Genomic DNA, 15,514 nt, shown 5'->3' on the forward strand with positions numbered 1-15,514 from the left:
AGTTGTTTTTTTTTTTTTTTTAAACCAGCATGGAAGCTAATTCATTATCTGTTTGGCTATGGGAAGAGGAATTTTTCATCAGCTAGCTGCTGATGTAATGGAAAAGGGTATTGTCCTTACTAGTCTGTAACATCAGAAAATTGTTTTTATTAGCTTTTTTTTTCTGCATCAGTGGCTAGATGATTAAAGAAAAAACACCCTTATATAGATCAAATTATTTCAATACTATCTGTAAATTATGATAGACTTAGAGTGGCTTCTTTACAGATTACTTAATTCAGAGCTCTATGTGTCTGTCCGCTTTTATCACACACTAACACATTGGCCCTTTAGTTCTAGGAACTGAAATACAAGATGTTGATCAGTTAGTAGACTGCTTAAAAATGAAGATACCGGTATTGACAAGTACACTGCAACTGAGAGAGGAATTTGAGCAAGAAGTGAGAAGAACAGTAGGCCTGTTGTATATTGAAGATCTCAGCTGGCCAGGATTAGGTGTTGTAAGGTAAATTTGTCAGTATTTTCTTCATTATACGCTTAAGAGCTGGTTTAGCAAAATTAGGGCAACAGTTCTAATATTGGCAGCGTGTGGATCTGTTAGATGGATATGTGATATGCAAATGTATCCTACTGCATAATTTAGGAGTTAATCTATAATGGGATTCACTAACATACTGAATAAAACCCTTCAAGTGTCTCTTCTGATCTGCTGATGCTGTCTGCTGGGAAGGATTCTGTGTAGTCACAGCAGCTGAAGTATAATCAGTATATTACCTAGAAATCTTTTGTGTGCAGCTTGCAGCAGCAAACACCCCCCACCCCCCAATCTCTGATGACAAATGCCAATAAACTCGTTGATCTAAGCTGTAACATTTTGACGGTTTTGGTTCATAAAATACAGACATTTGTAGAAACATGCTAAATGTCTATATATCTTTGTATGTACTGTAAAATGAAATTACTATCTTCTGGCTTGGTTTGAAGATACAACTATCACTGTGACGGGAAGAATGATGACAAACAGGAGAAAGAACTAGAAAAAATCAATACAGAACTTCTGAAAAAATTAAACGAACTGGAGTCGGATCTCACTTTTTCTTTGGGTAACTGTGCTATTTAAAAACTTCCATTCAAGCCCATAGTCACTGTACTGGCTGTGCTATAGTGGTTCAATAGGTCATTGGTACGTGGGTCATTATAATGCAAAATTACACTGCTGCGTAGGTGGTGGTTGTAGAAACAGCATCTGTAACTGTTTCCTCCTCACCCCTGTTTGAGTTTGTAAATGTTCAGCACGGTCAGCAAAGTGCACTGTTCTCAGAAATTCTTGTGAAAACTGACTTATGAGCAACTGGACCAAAAAGGGTTTCCTTGTCGGAAAGAATCAAGCTGCCGTGTTCCCCTTTGCGAAGGGAGCCTCCTCGGTTAGTGCCATATGCAGTGAAAAGCAGATCTTGTTCACAACCCACTGACCAGGTCGCTGCTTTTCTCTGGGTGGATTAAAAGCTTTGGCTGACTTTCATGATAATTAGCAGCACTTCCACACTTACTTAGTGCTATATTATAGCTGAAATAATATTAATGTGTGTACTTGAAACTTTGGTCGTTTTCTAGTCAGCTTTTAAAAATGAAGTGCCCTAGAATTGTGGAACCAAGTAATCTGACAATGGCAGAAAGTAACAAGTTTGAGGCATATTCAACACTGGTATTTGTGATACAACTCATTGGCTCTGTGAAATACCCACTGTTTTCCTTGTTGAGATGTTGTTTTCTCTTCTCTTTTTGAAAACCCACAGGGCTGAGCTTTTTTAGTCTGCTTAATTTATACCTGTGCAGATACTGCCCTTAATTACTGGAGTTGGGGGGGGAGCGTGCACGCATGCGTGTGTGTGTGTGTTGGGATGCATGTCGCACATGTTGTGAGGAACATTTTTGCACATCACAAAGCCACGATTCTCCCTGTGCTCACAGGTCCTGAATTTGGAGGGCAGAAGAACTGCGTTTATATTGGCATGGTAACTGAGGACCTGGACGTGTCGGAGTTAGTGGAAACTATTGCAGCAACAGGCAGAGAAATTGAAGAAAATTCGAGAGTATGTATTAGTAAATCACAGAGCATTTCAGCACCTTTTTTATTTCCCTTCCATATTGGCTTCCGGATGTGGTTTTGTTCTTTGTGAAAGTAAATTGTACCCACTGCAACAAACTGTATTAATTACTGTGGAAGTAATAATTTGTGTCCACATAATGAGAACTTTTGTTACAGGATTATGATATTCTGAGGATGTCCTGATTTACGGTCATGGTCCTGTGTTCAGTAGTTCTAATGAAAAATGTTAGTAGTACTGAAATAGGCTCATTTTATCACTAAAATTTAAGCTGTCCGGAAAAAAAAAAAAAGGGAATGTGGGGGCTGACTGTGAGCTGGTGTTTCTCATCATTGCTAGATCCGGTGGGATTGAGATCGTTTATACCAGCTTTAAGATAAGGCTGCCCTAAAATGTGTGGAAAAAATGTAAATTGGTGGCATAAAAACAGAAATTACAAATTGCCTATTGAAGTAATAAAGCTGATGACATAACTCCTTTTTGTAAAAGCATTTACCTGATTAGAGTTCTCCAGATGTTCTCTAAAGTAGAATTTCTAAATGGCTTTCATCACAAACAAATGTCTGTCCCTTCATTCCTCTAGGGCTGGGCATTTCATTTCCTCACCTAAAAAATAAATAGCACTTTAGAAATCCTTTGCCTGTTTCTGCCCAGGGGAATACGGTGATTTTGGGAATGAAACATTTGTAGCGGTGTTTTCTGGAGACTTTCTGCCCACTCTTGACTCCCTGTGCCACTTTGAGGGTGAGAGGAAAGATGGTGTGCATGTAGGGTGCCTTCTGGTTTTTAACTGTTGTAGTTGAGAGATTAGGAACCAAATGTTGGAATTCTGATCCTGAAGCTTCTCGGGAGGGACAAAGTAGTGGAGGAGTCGAAAGGTGCAGTCCTTGGAACCAGCTACAGTAGCTGTGTGGTACTGACAGGATCTTCCACCACTTGATCCAAAACTGCAAAGCAGAACCGATCTGTGAGAATGACACTTGCATCGTTTAGATAAGAGGTGTTTAGTACAAGAGGGAAGCTTTTAGGGAAAAAACCTGACTGCAGTATCAGTAAGCCCTTAGGAGATAGAGAAGTACACTTAAAAGGCAGAACCAAAATTTAAGGCAAACATCTTGGCTGGACCAGAAAACACATCAGTATAAATCTGAAAAGCAAAGTTGAATCTAGACTGGTACGCACCTTCTTAGACTTTCTGTGAGGCTGGCTTAATCCTGGGTACTCATAGAAACCAAAACATTCTCTATATACCTAAAAATACTTTCCAGTCAGACTCGGCATCTGATGAACACTTACGTACTAAGCAGATCTTTGAAGAATTTAGGTCACAGGCTCATTTCTAAGTAAAAGAAAAATATGTCCTCTTCTGTTCTCTGGGTACATCTTAAAAATCCTGCAGTCAGCCTGTACACTTTTTAACTTGACAGTCATAATGAAATAGTGTCTGTCAAATACCATCTTAAATTAGAAAAATATCTGTCATATTTTACATCCTCAAAACCTGAAGTATAGTTTAATGTACAAATAATATATATAATAATATAATTTCTGTTTTTTATTAGCTGCTGGAAAACATGACGGAAGTTGTTAGAAAAGGGATACAGGAAGCACAACTCCAGCTTCAGAAAGCAAATGAAGAGCGACTTCTGGAAGAGGTAAGGCCATAACTGTGAGTTGTCTGGGTAACTTGAGGTAACGTCTCCCAATGCAGGCAGCTTGTTCACCAGCCAGTGTTTGATTGTGTCCCTTGCAGGGGCTGCTACGACAAATACCTGTGGTAGGCTCTGTGCTGAACTGGTTTTCTCCATTCCAAGCCTCACCAAAGGGAAGAACGTTTAATTTAACAGCAGGTAGGACTCTGCACCTGCAGCCATGTTAGTCTGTTGCTAGAACCGTTTCCAATGTTGTACTAAAAGTGCAGCACGCTTGTGCCGATGTGATCGTGAGTGACATCGTCTACCTGCAGGATGTAAAAGAACATGCTCGTCACCATTTCTGTAATGCCTGGTCAGACAGTCTTCTAACCTCACTTGTACAGTTTACATTTTGTTCTTGGATGTTGGGTCACGTGAAACAAGCTACATTGGACATGGGTGTTTATTAATGTAGGAATCATCTCTCTGACTTTTGGCTACTGCGTTTGTGCTGTGCTTATCACTACGTAAGCCAGCAGGGTAGCTCAGTCTTGAGTTGCTTCCCCATGTGCGTGCACACGTATCCTCTGGAGAGCGCTGGCAAAGCGGCACTCGGGTGTTCCGCTGTGCTGCTGAACTCGATGTCTCTGAAACTTGGTTTGAGATCATCTGGGTTTGCATGCTCAATAGCGCGATGTCTGACAGGGGTGGGCTGAAGCTGGCTGAGGACTAGTGTGAACACGGCTCAGAGGGGGACAGGCATGAACAGGATATTACAATCAAAAAGACTTTTATCTTACTCATATTTATAATTCATGTCTGGTGAAAAGAACTGTCTATAGCTTCTACATAATAAAGACTGATGTACTAAGATAATACTTTCTGAATTTATATATTTTCACTGTAAAAATTGTGCCAGAGTCTTAAGATACTCCTGAACTTGGCAAAGTGTCGGACCTAGAAGAACAGCCCAGCTGTCTGTCCGTCTGTGTAACAGCGAGGGAGGTGTTCTGGTTTGGGGGGGGTCTGTCTTTCCGACTTGTGGGGCACTGACTGGAGGCTCTTAGGGCAGAGACCAGTGAGGTTTCCCTGGGAACTCTTCTCCCTCGTAGCTACAGGCCTTCCCGGGGCACCGCCAGGTAGTGCAGCTGGGACTGTGTCAGGTGCCCAGTGGAGAAGGGGGCAGGAACACCAGGTGTAGCGGCGCGGTGAAGTGAGCCTGAGGGGATGCTACTCATCTGTGTAAGCCTCGGCACTCTTGTCCCCAGGTACTCGGAGACCGAGTACCATCAAGTGGCAGTTTCAGCCCAGCTTAGCACGTGCAGCTTTGGAAAGTGCAGTAAAAGAAGATTGTACATACCTTATGAATACAGATGAACAGAAAACTTGTCTAATTTGTGCTACATTCAACTTAATACTTCTTGTAACCTGCAGGCTCTCTAGAATCCACAGAATCCACATACGTATCAAAAGCCCAAGGAACAGGCACCACCCCTCCACCAACTCCTACGTCCAGCCTTGCAAAGCAAAGACTTCCTGGTAAGTCTCTCCATCGTCTATTTCTAAAACTTGCTGAAAGGTCCTGCCATCTGAGCTGTGTGACACAGGAAGACCAGCATGATTTTCAGTCTTTTGTAATACCTGGGACTAGAGCTCATCCTCTCGTGCCTTAAGTCTGCCTTAAAACCCTTTATTTAAACGTGGCATGGAACACCAGCCCCAACTGTTCTCTCCCTAAGAATTCTGCCTGGGGTTACGGGAAGTTGTGATCCTGCTGACTGACCTGTGAGGGCTGGAATCTTCTTCTGGAATATCACGAGGTTATTGAGTTTCAAAAACTAGCATGTAAACAAGCCAGAAGTTTGACTTGAAATAAAACCATAAACAAGATATAATTGTGTGTTTGAGCAACTGCATCTGTGTTGCTACCTAATATTTTGCGGACCAAGTCATTCGAAGATGAAGATCTGTTAAATCTCGGGAACTTTGTGTAGTTGTATTATTAGTAATTTTTGTTGATTTGACTGGCGGGAAAACCTCAGGTTTAACTCACCTTTGGAGTCAGCTTCCAGGCTGCAACTTTCAGTGCAAGTTTTTACGCTGGAACAACGTCACTGCGCGTGCAGGCAGCCTGTTTTCCAGCTGAATGTTAAGAGCCTGTGTGTACACAGGCTGAAATAACGGGTGCCGTTGCCTTGCACATGTACCGGTAACTGCAGGTAAGTATGGCTGTGTTCAGGCATAGGTTAGCACCCGAGTAAAATCTGTTTCTTTGCAGTTGTGAAGTTCAGATACTTTCTTTGAAAGTGTGCTTGTGTGTACCATGCTCCATACTGCTGCTTTCATTGGTACTGTATTCTTTAAATGCCTGACAGGTCAGAAAATTTTCAAAAGGTCTGTAAGAAGTTCTGACACGTTCAGTGAAACCAGTTCCATCAGCCACTGTGACGACCTGGAGAAGGTGGATCCGAGACCCCCAGCCCTGTCCCCTGGCCAAGAGCTGGGGCCTCAGCAGATGGAGAAGACGGAGGATCAGAAGGACCTGGCGCAGGCCACGCAGATGGACACCGAGGGCACACAGAGTGACGAACCGCCACGCCACTGCACAAAGGCAGAGGAAGGAGAAAGCCAAAGATAAAGCCCAGAGCGTGGCTTTCAGACTGCTGAGGAAGCGCCTGCCCTGGGAGGCAGGCTGTTAGCGATGCATTGAAACCGTGAGCAGTGCCACATGCTAGTACGGTAACAACTACTGGGACTTACTAACTGGGATTTTGCACAAATAGAATCCCCTCTGGGACAGAGATTTGTCTTATGTCCACTTGTTACAGTTGCTTTAATTCTCTACATGTCAGTGTCACCAAAGTACTAGTGAAATTTATTAAGTGCTCATAAACATTTGCAAAAACAATTGGCAGTTATCGTTCCCGTAGGAATCTAAGCATGACAATAGTTGCTAACTAACCAATCAGCTCTACACAAGATTAATACAGTTGTACCCAATAATTGTAAAATGATCTTATTTTATGTTAATAACTTACTTTAAAAAAAAAAAGAAATCAACTGCCACTTGTTCACCTTTTTACTACTTAAACTTCAGTTTAGCCTCTCCTGCACACCTATTGCAGCCCCCGGGGCTCTGTTTTGCTTCCTTCCTTTTTTTACCTTCTGAAGACTGTTGCTGAACGTGGTAGTGTGGTGAGCGCCGGGGAGGGATGCCTGTGGAGGTGGGAGTCGCCGAGTGGGACTTTGCTATCAGCCAGTCCCTGCTGCTGCCATAGCTCTACCCGTTTGGGCATGCTGGGGCCTGACCTCGTGCGTGCCAAGTCTTCAGAAGGAAATGGTGCCTCCCTCCGCATGCCTGAGCAGTGGCTTCCTTCTGCCATGGGAAAGAATCACCAACCTGCTGTCATTTTCCTTTGCACGTCATTTATAAACCAAATACTATTGGACACATTTCTGTAGTGTAACTGGAGTTCTTTTGTTGTGTATTTTTAAAGGTAGTTGTAGTAAAGCTTGAAAACCCAGTACCTTTGTGATGGTTTCAACACTTACTTTTTTGAGTAACAGTAACTTACCTATGGTAGGAATTGTACAGCCTCAAAGAAATTATATAGCTTATTTACACTACAGCACAACTTAATAGTGTCTAGGACTGCTTAATGCACAAGCAAAGCTTTGGATAAATCAAAAGCTAAGACGTCTCCTCCCCCAACCCCCCCAATTACCTTAATCACTTTGCTGCAAATTTTCAGAGCCTCTTGTGGAAAGATCTTTGGCAAGCTGATGGTGAGGAAAGCCCCCCCCCCCCCATCGCTATAGCACTGGATATGAGTACTGTAGTATGGTCATTTGGGTTTTGTTTGGGTGTTTTCCCTCCCCTGAAAGGTCTAACTTGACACCACGCTGGCTGTAGTGGCACAGGAGTGACACTGCCACTGACTGACACGGGCTGTGATGCGTACTGGCCCCCAAGCTGATGTCAGCTCTGGGACGCCTGAGCAAGGGTCACTTTGCTGTTGGGGTAATTTATGTAAATTGGTGCAATTTTTCTAAAGAAGTGCAAAAAAAATTAAGTTGACCAGTCTTCCTTATTGGTTTCTTTGGTGCAATGAAGTATGTTAATAAGAGTAATTTGTTGGGGATCAAGTTATCACCACAAGGATTAATTTTTAATGTTTTTATATTTGGAAGTGTCAACCAGTCATTTTGTTGGAATGAGCTTCATTCTTTAGATACTCTCTGAATGTTTCAATAAAGATTCTTCAAATTATTACTGTTGAATTACATTCTTGTTGAAGGATACTTCCCTACATTGCCATAGGCTTTGAGTGGCTGTACCTTTCCTCCCCCCGTGTGGAAAATCATTTTCTGAAGTTCACAGCACTGCAGTGACTTTGCTCCCCCGCCCATCAAATTGTTGTGTCAGAGCAACAGAACACAAACAAAGCCAAATTCTTACTTTGAGATAGTGGTGATTCCTATGTAAGTAATGCAGAAAGAGCGAGGTACTTCTGTCAAAATATTTTATTCTGAAAAGCGCAGGAGCAGCAGTATCTGTGAGCAGCCATACGCTTTTTGTGACACTGGCTCTTCTTGCAAGACTGTACGTCCCTAACGCAGGTGTGGCGGTTGGGTCCAGGTCAGATCTTGTCAGAACAAACCTGTTCCCACAACCCTTCTTCGTTTTTTTTGTAGATGCGAGGTTTCCTGTCAGGAAACAGGGAGCAAGATGGAAATGGATGGTCTTTTAAAAATGTTAATGTAGATCTAATGTGGGAGACAAAGTGGGGTGGCTCAGCCAGGGGCGATGTGGAAAGGTTCTGAAAGACAAGATGGTAGCAAGAGCTGCTTCACATTCAGAATACAAAGTTCTCAATTATTCTGCCTTTTAATAAGATTATCTTCCCCCCTCCCCAGCAGTACACCAGGAAAAGCTGTGAGAGACCATACTGCGCTCTACCTCACTAAAAGGGGCAGTGGGGGAGAATAAATCAGTGTCAGGTACCTGTAAAATCTGCTGATCATCTTGTTCCAACCAGAAATCCACGTGGGGGAAAGGACTCCAGAAATAAGGCCCAATATGTAGTTGTTCCCTCTTGGTGTCATAAATGTTGGTCAGCTGTAACAAGAGGGGGGGGCCTTAGGAGGCAGAGACAGCACCTGCCCTCAACAGGGAGCAGCTTGTCCTAGCCGTACTGCCCACCCGCTCGGCCCTCTTCAGGCCTCGTGCATTAAGATTAACCAGTTGTTCTGACAAACAGGAAGATGCCCCGACCCTGCAGGAGTTGCGGAAAGCTGCAGGGCAGGTCACACCACCTGTGGAAGCTGTGAAACTGCGGGAGGGATGGGGCTCTACCCCTGCCCTGTGCTTGTGCTCTCCTGTCCTGCTCAAACACTGCCAACGCACTTTCTCCCCAAACGTTTGCCTGGTGTCCCCTTCCAGCAGAAGTACCCCGTCTTCCCATTACTGTTACTCACTGTTGCTCCTGTTAAAACATGGGCTGAACGCAAATCTTCATCAGGCCCTTTTTCTGGGAAGGTTGCAGGGAAAATCTCTGCCGTTTTAACATTCACAGCTGGTGGGAAATAGAGTTTAAATACAGAAACAATTAATTCTTACAATGCCCTTGTTTAAAAGGGCCCTGGTCCCACCACAACTCTGTTGCAGGAACTTCAGAACCCCTCAAACAGGATTCTTGTATTTCTTGGTATGGCAGTCCCTTCGCTGTGATAGTGTAGTTCTACGTGTTTTGCTTTGGCAGCATTTCAGAAGAATCTTTTTTTAGAGATACTTAAACTAATTTGAAACCCTCACAACAAACAATGCTGAGATGGCTGAATCTCAGCCCCAAGGGTTGGTGCAGTAGCTCGATACTGACAAAATCCTCACTACAGTTGATGGGGAAAAAAAAAACCCCCTGTGTGCAGCTGTACACAGCCACTTCCCTGTGTGCACCCACCCACCTCTGGGACCGGAGAAAACTGGTCCCACAGCAGTTAAGCAGCACTTAACTTTTAGGAGGGGCTGGACCAAGTCATTAAAAGCAGCCCATTTACTAGTGGAAACTGAAAAGCAATCCAGTTACACAAAAAAAAAAAAAAAACAACAAAAAACCCAACAACTGAATTTTAATTTAACAACTCACCTATTCCATAAATAATTGGAAAGTGAATGTCCCTTTCTTCTCTGTCATTTAGTTCTGTAAGAAAAAGGAGTCAAACTCGTAGGGCTTGGGATTTTTTCTGAGCAGCATTCATCACCTTGTGTGCTAATCAGAGAAGAACAGATCTGATATTGCATAAAGACAGAAATAAAACCCAAGGAGGCCTGGAAGAAATACGGACAAGCAGGTCAGGGCCAGTACCACCCCACGTGGGCCTGGAGTAGAGCTCCGTCTCCTAACGCTGCAGCCAACTCCAGCCAACTGTGCCTCCACTTCCTGCACGGGCCAGTCACAGGGAAAACCCACCATGAGAAACTGCTGCTGTGCCACGTTTCAAAGATATAAGGCACTGACAGCACTGAAATGCGAAGATGGTGGAAGTATGACCTGCACATGACACAAAGTAAAGGAAATTACTTCCCTTATGTGACATCACAGGCTATGAACTAACAGCATGGGCTCATGAGGTCTAACGACCCAGCAGGTCGAAGGTCTCTGAAGATATGCACAGGTAGGTACACAGCCTTTTTCCGCAGGACAAAGGTGGTGAAATAGCCTGGCAACGCTCACAGGTGGCTCTGCTGTCGTTAGCACTTGGTAAGGAGCGAATCCTTGCTGCATTGTCCACCGGACATCGCCACACATGCTACCAGCAATACAACTAAAAAATTACAGATCCTTGTGGGGACCCATGCTGTTCTTCCTCAGAGGACGGATAAAAAAGCCACCTCTGAGAAGACCCCCGCGCTTTGATTTCAGTAGCTAAAGGTACTTCAAAAGCCAAGGAAACGTCTTCTTACCTGTTACGCAGAAAGTCACTAAATGGACATCATCTGGTTGGAGATCAAATGCTCCTATGGCAACAACGACAGCAGCAATGTGTAAGACTGACTGGTGGCAAAGCGGGAGCTGTACAGAGCGAGGGGCATTACCAGTGCTGCGCACTGCAGAATAGGTGGGCAGAGATACCTAACGCACTGTTCCTGGATAAGGCAACGGAGCAAAGAGCGTTTTGCAGACTTGCTTCAAACTAACTTTTATAAAATTAAAACCACAACTACCGCCCATAACAGTAATGCAGAGAGTAGCCATCTGTAGTAGCAGAAACATGCTAAAAAGTGGTGTGCCACTTCCTCCTTCTACTGGCACTGGTTTAGCTCTGGCATCACATCAGCTCAGCTTTACATCGCTATACATTTAACAGCTTATATTGAAATGTACTTTCCTAAAACGTTACATATATAGTGAGCAAACCTTGCCTTTCATTAACTGCATTTTAATAGTGCTTTTCACCATCCCACATACCTTCTCTTTTTTTGGACGTTCTAAGAGCAAGACAATCTTATTGTTTCAAATTGTAACTTGACGCATGAAAATCAGAAGGTTGAAAAAAATAAATCAACCAACTTATTCATCAACACTTCATTCTGCACAGCCCTCCCCTACGACACATGACAGAGCTACCAGGGATGGCGAGGTGCGATGGCCACGACGGCGCATCCCCTGACCTCTGGGGGTTGCGTTTTCAGTTAGCCCCTGGCCCCCGTTCGGGACAGCCGTGACCGCTCCCCCCTCAGAAAGCGCTTAGCACAAGCCAGAGCACTTGCGGCCACTTTACGGTTCCCATTTGTTCGTAAAGCACCACAATCACTTGTCTGGACTACAGATTTTATAAACAGACATAGCATCTTTCATCAGACAATTCCAAACAATAATTAACTTTTACCTCATCACATTAAGGTACGAAATGAATAGTAACTAGTGAGGTCACTCGCAGGTGCAGACTTAGCCAGTGGCGAGGCCTGACCAAGATGACGTAGCGTATCCGCAGTGGAGTCGGGACTCCCCCCAGCCCCACACGCAGGAAGGAATTACGGGGTCAGCCCCTCCACCCGCGCTGGCCCCAGGCCAGCCGCAGCACTCCAACCCCTCGCCACACCATGGCCTCGGGCAGAGAAATCCCCTTCAAACCCAGTCACAGGTCTGTCCCTTAACTGATCACAAACAAACTTTTCCCAAATCCAGTCAGAACGATTTTTTTTTTTTTTTTGGACATGAGAGTGGAAAAAACGTGAACTTACTAAGAAGCTGATTAGTAAGTTTTTGTGATAACTGCCTATCATCATTGAAACCTCCAACTAGGTGCACTTCCAGCCTAACAGAGATGGAATAACAGGAAACAGCAATTAAAAAGACATCCCGCAGCAAAGAGCTTTACAAAATTAATCCCCAGCCCAAACTGCAACGCAGTCATTAGAGAAGCCTCACATGCACACCTTGGTTTGCATTACATAGTTATGGCAATTCCATTCTGAATGCTTTGGGGATCACCCAGGGAACGGCACAAATTGAAACCACTAGGAGCATTACACGCATGCAGTTCTGGCTAACCCCGTGGCAGCTCCGATGGTCAGCACCTCTGGTTTGGGCTGAGCTTAGTAACCACCTCTGGATCCCAAGACAGTGTTAATTAAACATGAAGATCTTTGCTCCTGTGACCTTCTCACCACTATTCTGGAGCACACAGCAAGGTTCTTCTCTGAGAAGTGTCTGTGTAAAGACAAGTCCTGACAAGTCCTGAGTGTTTAGAGACTGCATCTTCCAAGTTCACTGAGTTTTTGTTCTTAGCAAACTGCCGGGGCAAAAACCTCCACATCCAGAAAGAACCTTGTTTGCTAAATTCTGTTGCAGAGCTCTTTTTCCCCACTGTCCTGTCCCTCCTCCTATTTTATTTCTTTAAATGTGGGACTTAGAAAAATCCCAGATGGATTCTCAGATCCCAAAAGGAATTTACAAGACCAACAGTCTGAAAAACAGAACATAAAACCAAAGAGAGTTCTTTGGAAAAATCCCAGATGGAATCTCAGGTCCCAAAAGGAATTTACAAGACCAACAGTCTGAAAAACAGAACATAAACCCAAAAAGAGTTCTTTGGAAAATTTTTCGCATCTGAAACAATAGTTAACTGGGAAACTACAGTAAAGACAAAAGCTCACAATGGCATTTTACAGAGACACTATTCAGAACAGAACCATGCTTTAAACCGCTGCAAAAATACCCTCAAAATCATCACTTTACACGTGGTTCTCGATTTAGAGGTATTCCTGCACAACCGCCTTGTCTGAACCCCATACAATCACATAAAAATTCCCCACCTTGTAAACCACAGTAACCTTTGAGAAAAGCAGTACCAAAAAGAAGAGCAGAGCTGACCTTCCGTATCCCGTGGTGTCAGAGAAAGATTTTACTGAGCTCATGATGAGTGACACCTCAGCTTCTGTGTCTGAGCCGTCGCAGTGCGTCAGGCAGGTGGCTCCGCTGCCTGAGGAAGGTGCGAGAAGACAGTTAACCCCACCGCTGGAGGCCGTCACACAACCACAGCTGACATCAGTAACAATTTACGTTACTACAGGAGTGTGAGAGCTGCCACCTCCTCCTCCAGCAGGAGATACGGGCTGGCTGAACGAGACCACAACCTCTTTGCGTGCCCCGCTATAAAATCACCAGAACTCATGGGAAGGGTATGGGCACCCTCTTAACCAGGACCAGGCAGCGTCTCTGTGTCAGAAACCCAGGCAGGGAGTGAGGATTTTCCCACAAATTCTCCTCGTCATTACCATACCCTGTGACCGCCACTACCCACCAGAGCCCATCAGGGTTAGGATCTGCATATTGAGCAACCAGAACGTGGAACCTCTGACACTAAACACACCAACTCTTGGAACAAGTCAGTCAGTCAGTCAATGGTCATCTGACTTTCTGAGATTCAAGTTTATATAAACGTAATTGCCATCTATCTTATTAATGCAGCTTAAACCAATGCTAATTCATTACTTCAGGGGTACAGGTTTTGCTCTGAACATCCTTTAAAGATACCTGTGTGTCGGAGCACAACTATGTGGCAGGTAGTTGCATCATCTGATCCAAGAATGGAAACAGAACCTGTTTTAAAGGACAGAAATGTTGTAGGACCTCTGCTCTCACAATCGCTGCTTCAGCAGAAGGAGAATGTTTATGTTCCTACGTACCATCTTCAGGAGTGGTCACCGCAAACTCTCTCTGCTGGACATACAGAAGGCCTTTGGGTTCCACAGTCCGAGCAGGCTGACTTCTCAGAAGTTTTGCCTTTTCCTGAAGGTAAATGATAACAGAGACTACAGTGGCCGAGTGCTCAGATGCACCCATTATTCGACAGGAACATCACCTCCGAATAAGGAAAGTGGGCCAGGGCAGAGAAACACATGTTTTTTGTGCTACGGAGTATTCTGAACTTTGAGAATTTTTTCGCTTTCCTGCCACTGGTCTAGTTAATGTTAAATCCCATCATTCATTCCACAGCCACACAAAACCCCTTTCCCTGCTTTCCAGATGACAAAATAGAGGTACCACAAAAAGCAGTAGGACTGGGCCAAAATTACCTTAGTACCAGAGCTGATCCTGGGAGTTTAATCAGGACAGTAAACTTTTGAAATGTAAAAGTTTTGGTCTTCTACTGCCACAACCCAGCATATTTATTTAATGCTTACCAAAATATTGCTATTTATTAGTTTGCTTAGTGGATGGAAAACCCAGACTCCTGGGCTGTGAGGACTGCAGTGCTGTGTCACAGACTGCTGGGTGGGCAGCAAACTGCCATCCTGGGCCTCAAAAACCCTTCACAGTTTCATCAAATTTGCGCCGGTTTTCTGCAAAAACTCCGTTTCTATAAAGCAGCATTTTCTGATGAGAAGCGCCCTCCCACCCAGCTGTGCTCAGCAGTTCCTGCTCTCAGTCCCGTTGGGATTACACCACTCACGTACCGAAAGCCCTAAGACCTTCCCAAAAGTTACTGTCCTGACTTCAGCGCCAGTTTCCCCCGATTTCGCACAGAAAGGGGCGGCCCGGCCCGGCCCGTGCTCCCACCAGCCGTGAGGGCGCAGCTCACCGCCGCCCGCCGCTCCCCGCCCCGGGCATTCCCCGCCACCCGCTGCGGGGACCGCGGCTGTCCGCAGTTTCAGTCGACCCGCGTCTCGCCGCGGTCGCAGCGCGGGGAACGGGCGGACAGAGCCGCGCCCCGCCGCCCCGGGTACCTCAGCCCGGGGCCGCCCCGCCCCGCCGCCCGTCCGAGGCGGCGGGTTTTCCCCGCCGGCCGCCCCCGCCCCGCTGCTCCTCCGCACGGCACCGCCGGGCAGGGCGGGCCCCAGCCGAGCCCCTTGGCGCTGCCGCCTCACCTCGAGGTGCGGGTAGGCGCGGATCATGTCCCCCGTGGGCCGGCCAGGGTCGATCCGCTCACCGTTAATCAGCAGCGGCATCGCGGGGAGCGCCCGGGCCCGGGGCAAGAGGCGGCGGCTCCGCGCTTCCTCTGAGGGCCGCGCCGGGCGTCGCCGCGCGGGGCGCTGGGAAACGGCGGCAGCCGGGCGGGGAGGGGGGGACGCGACAGCCGGGGCTCGGCGGGAGGGCTCGGCCCGGGCCGCAGGGCACTTACCGGCAGCAAAGCGGCCCGCTCCCGTTACCGCCTAACGATTTTAACGGGCTACCGCCGCACAGCCCCTCCTCCTCCTCCGGGATTACCCCTAAGTTATTTCCGAGCCGGTTTGCTGCAGTAACCATGGCAAGGTCCCAAACGTAC

At 45.8% G+C, this 15,514-nt stretch overlaps 2 protein-coding genes across 6 annotated transcripts in view; one reads left to right on the top strand and one right to left on the bottom strand.

Moving 5' to 3' along the window:
* The window catches only part of PDXDC1 (pyridoxal dependent decarboxylase domain containing 1), a 32,503-nt gene extending 24,491 nt beyond the window's left edge, over window positions 1-8,012 (top strand). Inside the window, exons 17-23 of the mRNA XM_075767438.1 lie at window positions 334-505; window positions 985-1,103; window positions 1,972-2,093; window positions 3,671-3,763; window positions 3,862-3,958; window positions 5,177-5,281; window positions 6,118-8,012. Coding sequence (XP_075623553.1) covers window positions 334-505; window positions 985-1,103; window positions 1,972-2,093; window positions 3,671-3,763; window positions 3,862-3,958; window positions 5,177-5,281; window positions 6,118-6,380 — 971 coding nt within the window. The 3' untranslated portion in view covers window positions 6,381-8,012. The remainder of the gene's footprint in view (window positions 1-333; window positions 506-984; window positions 1,104-1,971; window positions 2,094-3,670; window positions 3,764-3,861; window positions 3,959-5,176; window positions 5,282-6,117) is intronic.
* A 239-nt stretch (window positions 8,013-8,251) lies between these two features.
* On the bottom strand, window positions 8,252-15,287 carry NTAN1 (N-terminal asparagine amidase). Of its 5 annotated transcripts, none has more exons than XM_075767448.1 (10): window positions 15,117-15,287; window positions 13,935-14,037; window positions 13,783-13,848; window positions 13,120-13,228; window positions 11,988-12,061; window positions 10,707-10,760; window positions 9,889-9,942; window positions 9,221-9,318; window positions 8,748-8,861; window positions 8,252-8,562 (listed from the first exon to the last, which is right to left on the bottom strand). In XM_075767448.1, the coding sequence occupies exons 1-10, from the start codon at window positions 15,195-15,197 to the stop codon at window positions 8,383-8,385; spliced, it is 933 nt and encodes a 310-aa protein (XP_075623563.1). In that variant the 5' UTR covers window positions 15,198-15,287; the 3' UTR covers window positions 8,252-8,382. The 5 variants fall into 5 exon arrangements, with proteins under 5 accessions (XP_075623563.1, XP_075623559.1, XP_075623562.1 ...); XM_075767444.1 differs by having other exon boundaries at window positions 8,252-8,449; window positions 15,117-15,286; XM_075767447.1 differs by lacking the exon at window positions 15,117-15,287 and adding an exon at window positions 14,736-14,939.
* Window positions 15,288-15,514: the final 227 nt, after the last annotated feature.

Source organism: Balearica regulorum, chromosome 15 (genome assembly GCF_011004875.1).
Source record: "Balearica regulorum gibbericeps isolate bBalReg1 chromosome 15, bBalReg1.pri, whole genome shotgun sequence".
Classification (NCBI taxonomy): domain Eukaryota; kingdom Metazoa; phylum Chordata; class Aves; order Gruiformes; family Gruidae; genus Balearica; species Balearica regulorum.